The following is a 15,774-nucleotide window of genomic DNA, read 5'->3' as shown; positions in this document are numbered from 1 at the left end:
ACAGGAAAAACCATAGCCTTGACTAGACGAACCTTTGTTGCTAAGTAATGTCTCTGCTTTTGAATATGCTATCTAGGTTGGTCATAACTTTCCTTCCAAGGAGTAAGCGTCTTTTAATTTCATGGCTGCAGTCACCATCTGCAGTGATTTTAGAGCCCCCCAAAATGAAGTCTGACACTGTTTCCACTGTTTCCCCATCTATTTCCCATGAAGCGATGGGACCGGGTGCCATGATCTTTGTTTTCTGAATGTTAAGCTTTAAGCCAACTTTTTCACTCTCCACTTTCACTTTCATCAAGAGGCTCTTTAGTTCCTCTTCACTTTCTGCCATAAGGGTGGTGTCATCTGCATATCTGAGGTTATTGATATTTCTCCCAGTAATCTTGATTCCAGCTTGTGTTTCTTCCAGTCCAGCGTTTCTCTTGATGTACTCTGCATATAAGTTAAATAAGCAGGGTGACAATATACAGCCTTGACGAACTCCTTTTCCTATTTGGAACCAGTCTGTTGTTTCATGTCCAGTTCTAACTGTTGCTTCCTGACCTGCATACAGGTTTCTCAAGAGGCAGGTCAGGTGGTCTGGTATTCCCATCTCTTTCAGAATTTTCCACAGCTTACTGTGATCCACACAGTCAAAGGCTTTGGCATAGTCAATAAAGCAGAAATAGATGTTTTTCTGGAACTCTCTTGCTTTTTCCATGATCCAGCGGATGTTGGCAATTTGATCTCTGGTTCCTCTGCCTTTTCTAAAACCAGCTTGAACATCAGGAAGTTCACAGTTCACATATTGCTGAAGCCTGGCCTGGAGAATTTTGAGCATTACTTTACTAGTGTGTGAGATGAGTGCAATTGTGCGGTAGTTTGAGCATTCTTTGGCATTGCCTTTCTTTGGGATTGGCATGAAAACTGACCTTGTCCAGTCCTGTGGCCACTGCTGAGTTTTCCAAATTTGCTGGCATATTGAGTGCAGCACTTTCACAGCATCATCTTTCAGGATTGGAAATAGCTCAACTGGAATTCCATCACCTACACTCGCTTTGTTCGTAGTGATGCTTTCTAAGGCCCACTTGACTTCATATTCCAGGATGCCTGGCTCTAGGTCAGTGATCACACCATTGTGATTATCTGGGTCGTGAAGATCTTTTTTGTACAGTTCTTCTGTGTATTCTTGCCATCTCTTCTTAATATCTTCTGCTTCTGTTAGGTCCATACCATTTCTGTCCTTTATCGAGCCCATCTTTGCATGAAATGTTCCTTTGGTATCTCTGATTTTCTTGAAGAGATCTCTAGTCTTTCCCATTCTGTTGTTTTCCTCTATTTCTTTGCATTGATTGCTGAAGAAGGCTTTCTTATCTCTTCTTGCTATTCTTTGGAACTCTGCATTCAGATGTTTATATCTTTCCTTTTCTCCTTTGCTTTTTGCTTCTCTTCTTTTCACAGCTATTTGCAAGGCCTTCCCAGACAGCCACTTTGCTTTTTTGCATTTCTTTCCCATGGGGATGGTCTTGATCCCTGTCTCCTGTACAATGTCACGAACCTCATTCCATAGTTCATCAGGCCCTCTATCTATCAGATCCAGGCCCTTAAATCTATTTCTCACTTCCATTGTATAATCATAAGGGATTTGATTTAGGTCATACCTGAATGGTCTAGTGGTTTTCCCTACTTTCTTCAATTTAAGTCTGAATTTGGCAATAAGGAGTTCATGATCTGAGCCACAGTCAGCTCCTGGTCTTGTTTTTGCTGACTGTATAGAGCTTCTCCATCTTTGGCTGCAAAGAATATAATCAATCTGATTTCTGTGTTGACCATCTGATGATGTCCATGTATAGAGTCTTCTCTTGTGTTGTTGGAAGAGAGTGTTTGTTATCACCAGTGCATTTTCTTGGCAAAACTCTATTAGTCTTTACCCTGCTTCATTCCATATTCCAAGGTTTCTAAAACAAAGCTAATGCTTTTCTACCCTACAGGCTTGCTCACTACAGCTTCCTCTATCCAGAAAACCTTCTCCTGTCTTAAGGCCCAGTTGACCTGTTAAGATTCAAGTTGAACTGCAACCTATAGGAGAAAACTTTCAGTCCTTTTTTATAAAGCTTTTGATTTCTCCTTCATATTTGAATGAGATCCTTGCTGGGTACAATAATCTGGGCTGTAGGTTATTTTCTTTCATCACTTTAAGTATGTCTTGTCATTCCCTCCTGGCTTGAAGAGTTTCTATTGAAAGATCAGCTGTTATCCTTATGGGAATTCCCTTGTGTGTTATTTGTTGTTTTTCCCTTGCTGCTTTTAATATTTGTTCTTTGTGTTTGATCTTTGTTAATTTGATTAATATGTGTCTTGGAGCGTTTCGCTTTGGGTTTATCCTGTTTGGGACTCTCTGGGTTTCTTGGACTTGAGTGATTATTTCCTTCCCCATTTTAGGGAAGTTTTGAACTATTATCTCCTCAAGTATTTTCTTGCGGTCTTTCTTTTTGTCTTCTTCTTCTGGGACTCCTATGATTCGAATGTTGGAGCGTTTAATATTGTCCTGGAGGTCTCTGAGATTGTCCTCATTTCTTTTAATTCATTTTTCTTTTTTCCTCTCTGATTCATTTATTTCTACCATTCTATCTTCTAATTCACTAATCCTATTGTCTGCCTCTGTTATTCTACTATTTGTTGCCTCCAGAATGTTTCTGATCTCGTTTATTGCATTATTCATTATATATTGACTCTTTTTTATTTCTTCTAGGTCCTTGTTAAACCTTTCTTGCATCTTCTCAATCCTTTTTTGTAAGTAAGCTCTTCCTCCTTTCAGTCCATTGAATCCTTTCTTTGTATTCTGTTTGTAGACTTATCATACTTTACTCTGTCAGATGATACAGGTGGTTTTTTCTCTCTTTTACCTCTAGCTCCATTCTCAATGGGTACTACTCATTTCTATTAACTGTTTCAGGCCCCGTAAATGGTAGCCTATGCACTGCAGAGATTACTGGGCAGACTGACAAAAAAAGGAAGGGTTGTGGATCAGGTCCCCCCACCAGCCTTAACCAAATGCCACTATAATCAAGAGTGTCCCTCCAGAGTAGGTAACAGAGTGCCCCTGTTTGCTCCCTGTTATAGCTCGGGGAAGAATGAGACAGCCACCTACTCAATGTGACTGAAGATGCCCATAAAGATCTGAAAATTCAGGCAAATGTGATGAAAGGCCCTCATGTCAGTGTTACAGGGACAACCTTCAACTTTGTATACTTTCATACATTTTAATAACATTCCCTCCCCTATCCCCTAACATCCTGCCCTCAAGATCAGAAATCCTTTTCCTCCTGCCCTCAATCTTTCCCAGCATCAGGATCTTTTCCAATGAGTTGGCTCTTCATATCAGGTGGCCAAAGTATTGGAGCTTCAGCTTTAGCATCAATCCTTCCAATGAATATTCAGGGTTGATTTCCTTTAGGACTGCCTTGTTTGATCTCCTTGTTATCCAAGGAACTCTCAAGAGTCTTCTCCAGTATCACAGTTCAAAAGCATCAATTCTTCAGCATTTAGCCTTCTTCTTCTATAAATTCAGATTTTATATATTAGACTTTCTTAAAATATTACTTTTTTTTTTCACACAGACTATAATTATTCATTAAAAGATACTCACTGGAGGTACCAGGCAAAACAGCCCTGGATCTAGATATAATTACCTCTATTTTGCATATGAGAAAACTGAGGATTGAAGAGCTTAAGCACCTTCCCCAAGGTCACACAGCTTTAAGGGCAGATGCAGGATTCAGACCCACATTTGCCAAAAGCCTGTTATCCCAAACACTTATACCCCATGGAATATGAGTTATTCCGACAACACAAAGTGCAGCCATCCAAGTAATTACCTTTTCAAAATCTACGAAGTGTGTAGCAATTCCTGCTGTGTACACATCTCTTCCTTTCAGCCTGAATCCTGTTAATGCAAGGAAGTACCCAAGTTTTCCTTGAAGTCGTGGCAAGAAATAACCTCCACCCACATCAGGGAATAGCCCTGTAATTAAAAACAAAAAGAGATAATGATTCAAATGAAAGAGATAACTCCAGCTCTCTTACTTTATATCAAAGAGCCATTCTTCTCTGGAGTCTGAATCTATATTAAAAATATTATTATTATACCATGGTACTATAACGTAACACATACAACACAACCAATATCACAAAAGACTTGCTATAAATTGTGCTAACTTAACTGGGATATCTTTCAAAATTTTCATGTTTCATTTCTATAGAAGACAATAAAGGGTTTGATGACACAGTATTTACATGTAAGTACTTGATAACTATTACCTAAATTTCTTATCTCAACTACTACTTTTTAAGAATCTCCAATATAGGTAAACACTGAAAACAAATATTTCCTGTCCAAATGATTTAGCACAGAAAAAAATGTAATCTCTGGCTATTATGTGATAAATTATTATTACCATTTAATCAATTTCTAAACAGTCAAATATCTAATATTCAAGATACTTAAAGTGATGTGATAACCAGTAGTTCTAATAAATGAACAAGTTTATACCTAATCAACAGAAATTGCACCTATTCTTTTCTTAACCATGAGTATTTTAAAAATTCCCTTATTCTCTCTACTGGCAACAACTAAAAATAGCAGATATGCAAATACTTGTCAGTGTACTACTTTTTGGTGTTTAAGAGCTTCCTAAACAAGTTTGACTCTCTAGGTTTAAAAGCTATTTCAAAATCACTTCAATTAGTTAAGTTGAGATAAAAATACAAGCATTCAAATTCCTTTCAGGTCCACTTGCCAAAAAGTTCCTAGACTTGAAAGAATCAGTGGCATGTTACTGTAAATAGAAATATCTCTTAACATCTCAAACAACATAGGTCTAAAGTTGAATTCATAACCCCTGCCTACCCCCACCAACACCGTCATCCAGGATCACCCACCCCAATAAAGGGTACAACTACCCAGACACAGATCTCCTCCTGTACCACCCCCTCAACCCTCCACCAACAACTATGATCTGTTGTTTCCTCCTCTAGACAGTTCTCTGCACAACAGCCAGTGATCTTTTTAATAACACAAATCTTTTTTTAATGCTCTTGTCTGATTGAATTTTTTAAATTATCTTAATAACACAAATTTTGATGAGTCTTGTATTCTATTGCTTAAAAGTCTTCCATGACTGCCCATTTCTTTTAGATTAAAACTAACACCTTTATCAGTCTTCAACACCCCTTATCACTTTCTCAGTTATATCTCTTACCACTCACTCACTAACCCCCAGGCACTTTGGTCATCTTTCTGTTCCTCAATGTTCATTCCTACTTACCCCCGAACTTCAGGAGCACTCTGTCCAAGCAAAAACACCTCTATCCTGAAGCACTTTCATCTGGTCCAGAGCCCACGTTCTCCCTTCACCCCTTGCCTCAGTGGCTGCTTCCTTCTAGTGCCTCTGCTGGCTTTCCTTCCCTTGGGCCTGCACATGCTGCTGTACCTCGGCCTCATCTTAGACTATCCGCTCCCCACTACAAACGTTTCCTTAGCTCTGACAGCTTTAGACAACATTGATGTGATGGACTGAATTGTATCCCAAACTGTGTCCCATAATCTTAAGCTGACGTCCTAGCACCACAATGTGACAATATGGAGAAGGGGACTCTAAAGAGGTAACTAAGATTAAAGAATGCTCAAACTACCGCACAATTGCACTCATCTCACACGCTAGTAAAGTAATGCTTAAAACTCTCCAAGCCAGGCTTCAGCAATACGTGAACCATGAACTTCCAGATGTTCAAGCTGGTTTTAGAAAAGGCAGAGGAACCAGAGATCAAATAGCCAACATCTGCTGGATCATCAAAAAAGCAAGAGAGTTCCAGAAAAACATATATTTCTGTTTTATTGACTATGCCAAAGCCTTTGACTGTGTGGATCACAAGAAACTGTGGAAAATTCTGAAAGAGATGGGAATACCAGACCACCTGACCTGCCTCTTGAGAAACCTGTATGCAGGTCAGGAAGCAACTGTTAGAACTGGACATAGAACAACAGACTGGCTCCAAATAGGAAAAGGAGTACATCAAGGCTGTATATTGTCACCCTGCTTATTTAACTTCTATGCAGAGTACATCATGAGAAACGCTGGGCTATAGGAAGCACAAGCTGGAATCAAGATTGCCAGGAGAAATATCAATAACCTCAAATATGCAGATGACACTACCCTTATGGCAGAAAGTGAGGAGGAACTAAAAAGCCTCTTGATGAAAGTGAAAGTGGAGAGTGAAAGAGTTGGCTTAAAGCTCAACATTCAAAAAACGAAAATCATGGCATCTGGTCCCATTACTTCATGGGAAATAGATGGGGAAACAGTGGAAACAGTGGCAGACTTTATTTTGGGGGGCTCCAAAATCACTGCAGATAGTGATTGCAGCCATGAAATTAAAAGACACTTACTCCTTGGAATGAAAGTTATGACCAACCTAGATAGCATATTCAAAAGCGGAGACATTACTTTGCCGACAAAGGTCCATCTAGTCAAGGCTATGGTTTTTCCTGTGGTCATGTATGGATGTGAGAGTTGGACTGTGAAGAAAGCTGAGTGCCGAAGAATTGATGCTTTTGAACGGTGGTGTTGGAGAAGACTCTTGAGAGTCCCTTGGACTGCAAGGAGATCCCACCAGTCCATTCTGAAGGAGATCAGCCCTGGGATTTCTTTGGAGGGAATGATGCTGAAGCTGAAACTCCAGTCCTTTGGCCACCTCATGCGAAGAGTTGACTCATTGGAAAAGACTGATGCTGGGAGGGATTGGGGGCAGGAGGAGAAGGGGACGACAGAGGATGAGATGGATGGATGGCATCACCAGCTCAATGAACGTGAGTCTGAGTGAACTCCGGGAGTTAGAGATGGACAGGGAGGCCTGGCGTGCTGCAATTCATGGGGTCGCAAAGAGTCGGACATGACTGAGCAACTGAACTGAAATGAAGATTAAATGAGGTTTTAAGGGTGAGGCCTTATCTAACAGGACTGGTGTCTTTATAAGAAGAGGAAAGACTCCAACACAAAGGGCCATGTGAGGACACAGAGAGAGACAGCTCTCTACAAGTTTAGGAGAGAGGCCTTGGGTGAAACCAAATCTGCCAATATTTTGATATAGGACTTCCCGCTTCCAGCGGGAGGAATAAGTGGGAGAAATAAATGTTGTTTAAGCTACCCAGTCTTGGTATTTTGCTTTGGCAGCTCAATAAAGACCCAAATCTATCTATCTAGTTATGGTTTTTTCTCCTGGATATGAACTCTCATATCTGCATTTAACCACACAGATAATAAACATCCCAGATATAACATGGCAAACACAAGCCTTGAGTCACATTCCTCCAACCACACTGCTCCTTCTCTAGTGGCCTTATCGCCATCTAGCAGCACTAGCTAAATACCTTGAAGTTATTCCTGATTCACTACATCACAAGTTAACTCCAAACATTTTCCAAATATATCCTCTCTATTCCAACTTTAGTGCTTCTTATCACTCCAAGCCTAAAATTATCTCTCTCTAGACTTGTGCTGTTCAATAGAATTTTCTCTGATGGTAAAAATGTTCTGTAATCTATGCTGCCACTAGATATGGCTATTAAACACTTGAAATGTGGCTGGTGCAACTGAGGAACTGAATTTATTTAAATTAAACAGTCATATGTGATTAGTGGCTACAGAATTAGATAACAGAGCTCTAGATTAATGTAATAACCTTCTAACAAGCCTCTCTGCCATTACTCTTGCACACATACAATCCATTTTCCTTAAAGCAGTCAGAGTGGTATCAGAATGTATACCAGACCACGTCACTCTCTGCTTTAAACTCTCCCACAGTTTCCCGTAACATTTACGTTTAAATCCAAACTCTTCACCTGAGTTGCCTGTGTAGCTCTGGAAGACCACAGTGTATCACTCTGCCCCCGATTCAGAGAGCAGACACTATTTGGTTCCTTGAACAAATAAAGTAAGGCTTCATTCTTGCTTTAGACTAACTTTTCTTAATGCAAAGTGTTCTCTTATAAAAGATATTAATATAGCTGCTTGCTTCCTGTCATTCAAATCTCAGCTTAAAGACATCTCCATGGACAACTTCTTTAATCATCTAAGCTAAAATAGACCATTTGGTTATGACCTAAAACAAATCCTTTATGATTATACAGTGGAAGTAACGAATAGATTCAAGGGATTAGATCTGATAGACAGAGTGTCTGAAGAACTATGGATGGAGGTTTGTGACCCTGTACAGGAGGCAGTGATCAAGATCATTCCCAAGAAAAAGAAATGCAAAAAGGTAAAATGGTTGTCTGAGGAGGCCTTACAAAAGGCTGAGAAAAGAAAAGATGCAAAAGGTAAAGAAGAAAAGGAAAGATATATCCATCTGAAGGCAAAGTTTCAAAGAATAGCAAGGAGAGATAAGAAAGCCTTCCTCAGTGATCAGTGCAAAGAAATATAGGAAAACAATACAATGGGAAAGACTAGAGATTTCTTCAAGAAAATTACAGATACTAAGGGAACATTTCATGCAAAGATGGGCACAATAAAGGACAGAAGTGGTTACGGACCTAACAGAAGCAGAATAGAAGAGGTACCAAGAATATACAGAAGAACTATACAAAAAAGATCTTCACGACCCAGATAACCAGGATCACTCACCTAAAGCCAGACATCCTGGAATGTGAAGTCAAGTGAGCCTTAGAAAGCATCACTACGAACAAAGCTAGTGGAGGTGATGGAATTCCAAATGAGATACTTCAAATCCTAAAAGATGATGCAGTGAAAGTGCTGCACTCAATATGCCAGCAAATTTGGAAAACTCAGCAGTGGCCACAGGACTGGAAAAGGTCTGTTTTCATTCCAATCCCAAAGAAAGGCAATGCCAAAAAATGCTCAAATTACCACACAATTGCACTCGCAACCCACTCCAGTGTTCTTGCCTTGAAAATCCCAGGGACAGGGGAGCCTGGTGGGCTGCCGTGTATGGGGTCGCACAGAGTCGGATACGACTGAAGCAACTTAGCAGCAGCAGCAGCAGCAGCACACACTAGCAAAGTAATGCTCAAAATTCTCCAAGCCAAGTTTCAACAGTACATGAACTGTAAACTTCCAGATGTTCAAGCTGGATTTAGAAAAAGCAGGGGAACCAGAGATCAAATTGCCAACACTCGTTGGATCATCAAAAAAGCAAGAGAATTCCAGAAAAACATCTACTTCTGCTTTATTGACTATGCCAAAGCCTTTGACTGCAGATCACAAGAAACTGGAAATTTCTGAAAGAGATGGGAATACCAGACCACCTGACCTGCCTCCTGAGAAATCTGTATGCAGGTCAGGAAGCAACAGTTAGAACTGGACATGGAACAATAGACTGGTTCCAAACAGGAAAAGGAGTATGTCAAGGCTGTATGTTCTGACCCTGCTTATTTAACTTATACAAAGAGTACATCATGAGAAATGCTGGGCTATAGGAAGCACAAGCTGGAATCAAGATTGCCAGGAGAAATATCAATAACCTCAGATATGCAGATAACACCACCCTTATGGTACAAAGTCAAGAAGAACTAAAAAGCCTCTTGATGAAAGTGAAAGAGGAGAGGGAAAAACCTGGCTTAAAACTCAACATTCAGAAAACTAAGATCATGGCATCCAGTCCCATCACTTTGTGGCAAAGAGATGGGAAATAATGGAAGCAGTGAGAGACTTTATTTTCTTGGGCTCTAAAATTACTGCAGATGGTGACTGCAGCCATGAAAATAAAAGACTCTTGCTCCTTGGAAGATATGTTATGACCAACCTAGACAACATATTAAAAAGCAGAGACATTACTTTGCCAACAAAGGTCTGTCTAGTCAAAGCTATGGTTTTTCCATAGCTATGGTAGTCATGTATGGATGTGAGAGTTGGGCTATAAAGAATGCTGAGTGCCGAAAAATTGATGCTTTTGAACTGTGGTGTTGGAGAAGACTCGAGAATAACTTGGATTGCAAGGAGATCCAACCAGTCCATCCTAAAGGAAATCAGTCCTGAATATTCATTGGAAGGACTGATGTTGAAGATGAAACTCCAATACTTTGGCCATCTGAGGTGAAGAACTGACTCATTTGAAAAGACCCTGATGCTGGGAAAGATTGAGGGCAGGAGGAGAAGGGGACGACAGAAGATGACATGGTTGGATGGCATCACCGACTCTATGGACATGAGTTTGAGTAAGCTCCAGGAGTTGGTGATGGACAGAGAAGCCTGGCGTGCTGCAGTCTATGGCATGCTGCAAAGGGTCAGACAGAATTCAGTGACTGTACTGAACTGAAATGAAGCTAAAAATAGCCATCCAGGAGAATTACACTTTGAGTAAGATGGAGTAAGAAGGACAGAATTTACTCTTCACCTGAAATAAGTATAGAAAAACAACTGCAGTATATGAAATAAGTTTTCAACATACTGGACCACCAAGCAGTAAAGGAAAGTGATGTCTGAATATCTGAAAACAAGTGAGGTAAACCCTACTTAAAAGCTTCCTTGGTAGCTCAGTAGTAAAGAACCCACCTGTTAATGCAGGAGACACGGGTTTGATCCCTGGGTCTGGAAGATCTCCTAGAGAGGGAAATGGTAACCCATTCCAGTATTCCTGCCTGGGAAATCCCATGGACAGAGGAGCCTGGTGGGCTATAGTCCATGGGGTCTCAGAGAGTCAGACACAATGAAGAGACTAAACAACAAGCCCTACAAAAGCTCCATCTTAATGCCTGGAGATACTGTCCAGGCCCAAAACAGTCCTAGATTTGAGGGGAATTAAGCTAAAAATTCAGGGAGAAAGAATTCCCAGAACAGAGTATCAGAGAGGAGAGGGCTGCACAGAGAGAAAACACTGGAGATCTGCAGAGTGTCTCCCTTAAATCCCCAGCTTGGTACTGATAAATACACGTGTTCAATGAAGAAACTGTGAGGTTAAGGAAAGAACCACAAGGAATGATTACAGAGAACGGTACTGGGAATCTATACAGGGCTGAGAATAGTACCTGTTCCCACCAACCAGACCATGAAAGCTCAGGATTCGTGGAGGTACCGAGTAGAATGCAAAGAAGGGTCTTGCTTCAGTAGTAGGAAATAATTAGCCCTAGTCTGAACACTGCTCCAATCCTATATTAAAAACAAACAAACAAACAAAAAACCTAAAAGACCTGAACAAACTATTTCCAAGTAACTTAACCTCATCCTAGAAGCAAAGTAAAGAACATTTACAAGAATGCAGATCTTCCTCAACTTACATTGGGGTTGTGTGTAGGGGTCACATTCTGATAAATCCATCATAAACTGAAAATACCGTAAGTCAAAAATGCATTTAATACACCTAATCTATCAAAAAATCATAGCTTAGCCTCAGTTCAGTTCAGTTCAGATCAGTCGCTCAGTCATGTCAGACTCTTTGCGACCCCATGAATTGCAGCACGCCAGGCCTCCCTGTCCATCACCATCTCCCAGAGTTCACTCAAACTCACGTCCATCGAGTCAGTGATATCATCCAGCCATCTCATCCTCTGTTGTCCCCTTTTCCTCCTGCCCCGAATCCCTCCCAGCATCAGAGTCTTTTCCAATGAGTCACCTCTTTGCATGAGGTGGCCAAAGTACTGGAGCTTAGCCTAGCCTACCTTAAATGTGCTTGAAACACTTACATTAGCCTACAGTTGGGCAAAATCATCTAACACAAGGCTTATTTTTTAATAAAATATTGAATATCTCAGAGGATGAGATGGCTAGATGGCATCACCGACTCAATGCACGTGAGTTTGGGTGAACTCTGGAATTTGGTGATGGACAGGGAGGCCTGGCATGCTGCGATTCATGGGGGCCGCAACGAGTTGGACATGACTGAGCGACTGAACTGAACTGATGGAATATCTCATATAATTTATTGAATATTACACTAAAAGTGAAAAACAAAATGGTTCCAAGTACCAGATATTTATCTTAGTGATTAGATGACTGCCTAAGATGAAAGACTCACTGCTACTGCCCAGCATCACAGGAGTATGATACCAGATATGGCCAGCCAAGGAAAAGGTCAAAATTCAAAGAACAGTTTCTACTACATGTATATTGCTTTTGCACCATTGTAAAGTCATAAGTCAGACCATCATAAGTTAGGAATCATCTATACAAAAGTAGCCAGCACCCAACAAAGTAAAGCTTACAATGTCTAGGATCCAATAAGAAAATACCAGGTATCTAAAACCAGGAAGATGCTACCCATAATGACATGATATAACAATCAAAATTGACTCAGAACTGACATATACATGAGAATTAGCAAACAAGGAGATCAACACAGTTATAATATACACGTACCTTATGTTCAAAAAGCTAAAAACAAAAAAGATATTTTTAAAAAACACCCACATGATAGTACTACAGATGAAAACTAAGATGAATGTATAAGCTAAAAAAATACCTAAATGGGACTAAGAGCAATTTTAACTTTGTAAAAGAAAGGATTAGTGAACTTGAAGATATAGGAAGAGCAAGTATCACGACTTAGCGAATGAACAACAACAAGGTGAAAAGAAGAAAATTTTTAAAAATGAATAATGCATGAGTGAGCCTAATAAAAGTTTAAATGGAGTTCCTGTAAAGGAAACAGTGGAACACAAAAATATTTGAAGAAATAATGTCAAAATTTCCAAATCTGACAAAAACTATAAACATAACTAGACAAGCACAACCATTAAAAAATATACATGCACAAACATAAGAAACATGAAGAAAGCTACACAAAGGTACATCGTAATCAAATGATCAACAGAAAGTTTTAAGAGCAGCCATAGAAAGTAAAAAAAAAAAAAAAACCAAAAAAAACCCACAGAGGAACCAAGATAAGGGTAAGATCACATTTAAACATCAGAACAGAATTCTATACCTGACCTCAGGTTTAACCTTAGGGGACTGGAGAAAGAGGTGAAACTGAAAGTAGAAAGGAGTAATAAATATCAGAGCAGAAATCAATAAAATAGAAAATAAATAAAACCAAAAAAAAATGTTGAGATCAATAAAATTAACAAAATGCTAATTCGATTGATCAGAAAAAAAACAGAAGACAGTTACTAATATCAAGAATGAGAGACCCAGATACTGGTTCTACACATACTGAAAAGCTAATAAGGAAATTAACTTTATGCTAGTAAATGGACAAACTTTTAAAAGACTCAAATGACCAAATCTTGTGCAAGAAGAAATAGACAACTTGAAAATTCTACATCGATTAAAGATTTTAATTTGCAGCTAAAAACCTTACCAGGCCTAGAAAAGGAAACTCCAAGCCTAGATGGTTTCACTGGTGAATTCTACCAAACCAGTGGGGGAAAAAAATAAAAAGAACCAATTCTACAAAAACTTTTCAAGAAATGAAGCCAGCATTATCCTGCATCAAAAAGAAGCAAGGATATTACTAGAAAACTACAGATCAATACACCTCATGAACACAGATGCAGAAATTCCAAATAAAATTTCAGTGAACCAAACCCAACAACATATTAAAAAGTAGAACACAACATACTAGAGTGAGATTTATCCCAGCATGCAGAGTTAGTTTACTGTTGAAAAAACAATCAAGTAATTCACCTTTAACAATAAACTAAAAAAGAAAAACTAAAAAAGAAAAGAAAAGAAAAAAAAACCAGCGGTCATATGAACAGATGCAGGAAAAAAAGACAAAATCTAAAATCCGTTCCTAATAAAATCCCCCAGAAATCAAGCAATAGAAGGAAAGTTCCTCATCCTCATAAAGGGCATCTATGAAAAACCTATATCTAACATTATACTTAATTGGTGAAGACTGAATGTTTGAAGGTCCATTCTCAACATATCTGTTCAACACTGTATTAGAGGTTCTACCCAGCAGAATTAGACAAGAAAAAATAAAAAGTATCCAGATGGGAAAGAAAAAAAGTAAAACATACTTTACTTGTAAAGAACATAACTATATTTAGAAAATCCAATTCAATCTACAAAACATCTACTAGAACTAATAAGTGAATCTATCACTGCAGGATATGAAGTGGTAGTGGTGGTGTAGTCACTAAGTCGTATCTGACTCTTGCGGCCTCATGGACTGGAGCCTTCCAGGCGCCTCTGTCCATGGAGATACTCTAGACAAGAATACTGGAGTGGGCTGCCTTTTCCTTCTCCCAGGATACAAACTACAAAAGTCATTTTCTACATATTGATAACTAACAATCACAACTAGATTTTTTAAATATCATTTATAATATCATTGAACAATATTAAATTCTTAAGGAAAAAATCTGACAAAGGATGTATACAAAATTGAAAACTACAAAATTTGGCTTCAAGAAATTAAAGAAGATCTAAATAAATGGAAAGATATACCTTGCTCACAAGTTTAAAGACTCAATATTGTTAAGATGTCAATTCTCCCTAAATTGATAGATCCTAGACAAGCCAATGGATGGAGGAGCCTGGTGGGCTGCAGTCCATGGGGTCGCTAAGAGTCAGACATGACTGAGCGACTTCCCTTTCGCTTTTCACTTTCATGCATTGGAGAAGGAAATGGCGACCCACTCCAGTGTTCTTGCCTAGAGAATCCCAGGGACGGGGGAGCCTGGTGGGCTGCTGTCTATGGGGTCACACAGGGTCGGACACAACTGAAGCAACTTAGCAGCAGCAGCAGCAGCAGACAAGCCAAATAAAAATTCTAATAGGTTTTCTTGTTCAAACTTACAAAATCATTCTGTTAGGTAGTTAGAATAGGAAACAGGAGTCCAAAATGGAGGTGGCTAAAAGACAAGGAAGGGAAAAGCCCACGAAAATAGAACAAAGGAAGGTCAAAAGAAGGTCCGAGGACCAGAGTGAGGGCCTCAGGTAGAACAAACAGCACTCCTGGCTAGCCCAATTTACATAGGGCAGGCCCAGGGGGAGGAAAAAACATATAAAAGGAGGAGCCAAAGGGCTAGGTCTCTCTCTCTCTCTCTCTCTCCCCCGCGCACTGACGCATTCCCCAACTCTTTTCTCTTCGTGTCTTCCGGTCGGCATGCCCTCATGCCTCAAGGATGGATTTTCCTGCTATTTTCTAAATAAAATAGAGCTGTAACACTGATCTGTCTAAGAGCAATAACACAGTCTGTTCAAGACCCAAGAGCTGTGACGCACGGACGGCTTTAATGTCCATCACTCCAAATATTTGTTGTGATGAGACAGAACCAAGGAGAATACACTTGCCTGACAACTCTAAAATTCATACAGAAATACAAATGATCTGTATAGCCAAAACAATTTGGGAGGGGAAAAAACAGAACAAAATTAGAGGATTATCATTACTTGATCAGGACTTACTGTAAAGCAACAGTAATCAAAACAGCAGGGCATTAGCACCATGATTGGCACTTACAAAGGCATAAAGGCAATCAGTGGAGAAACAGCAGCTTTTTCCAAAAAATAATGTGGGAATGATTTAATCTCCATAAGCAAATATAAACTTTGATCTATACCTTTGACCTAAACTTTGATCTATACCTTTGACCCACACCTCACACCACATAAAAAGTTAATTCCAAATTAAGACTAGATCTGAATGCAAGAATATTTCCTCTAATAATTTTTTATCTAAAATTAAATATATGTACAGCAGAACTTAGCACAGCATTGTAAAGCAAGTACACTTCAATAAGAATAAATAAATAAAATCAACTACAATGTGCTAGTGTTTCCAGTTAAATATGCTTGCTTTTCTGTTTTCAGATAAACCTGTGAGCTAATATAA

The 15,774-nt window shown here is 39.3% G+C and overlaps 1 protein-coding gene across 11 annotated transcripts in view; it reads right to left on the bottom strand.

Moving 5' to 3' along the window:
• The window catches only part of HIBCH (3-hydroxyisobutyryl-CoA hydrolase), a 152,255-nt gene that overhangs the window by 63,757 nt on the left and 72,724 nt on the right, over window positions 1-15,774 (bottom strand). For all 11 annotated transcript variants that reach the window (XM_070802166.1, XM_070802175.1, XM_019969456.2 and 8 more), the window contains one exon: window positions 3,858-4,003. In XM_070802166.1, coding sequence (XP_070658267.1) covers window positions 3,858-4,003 — 146 coding nt within the window. The remainder of the gene's footprint in view (window positions 1-3,857; window positions 4,004-15,774) is intronic.

Source organism: Bos indicus, chromosome 2, assembly GCF_029378745.1.
Source record: "Bos indicus isolate NIAB-ARS_2022 breed Sahiwal x Tharparkar chromosome 2, NIAB-ARS_B.indTharparkar_mat_pri_1.0, whole genome shotgun sequence".
NCBI lineage: Eukaryota > Metazoa > Chordata > Mammalia > Artiodactyla > Bovidae > Bos > Bos indicus.
The sequence above is the reverse complement of the archived record's forward strand: the minus strand, read 5'-3'. Positions and strand labels throughout refer to the sequence as shown.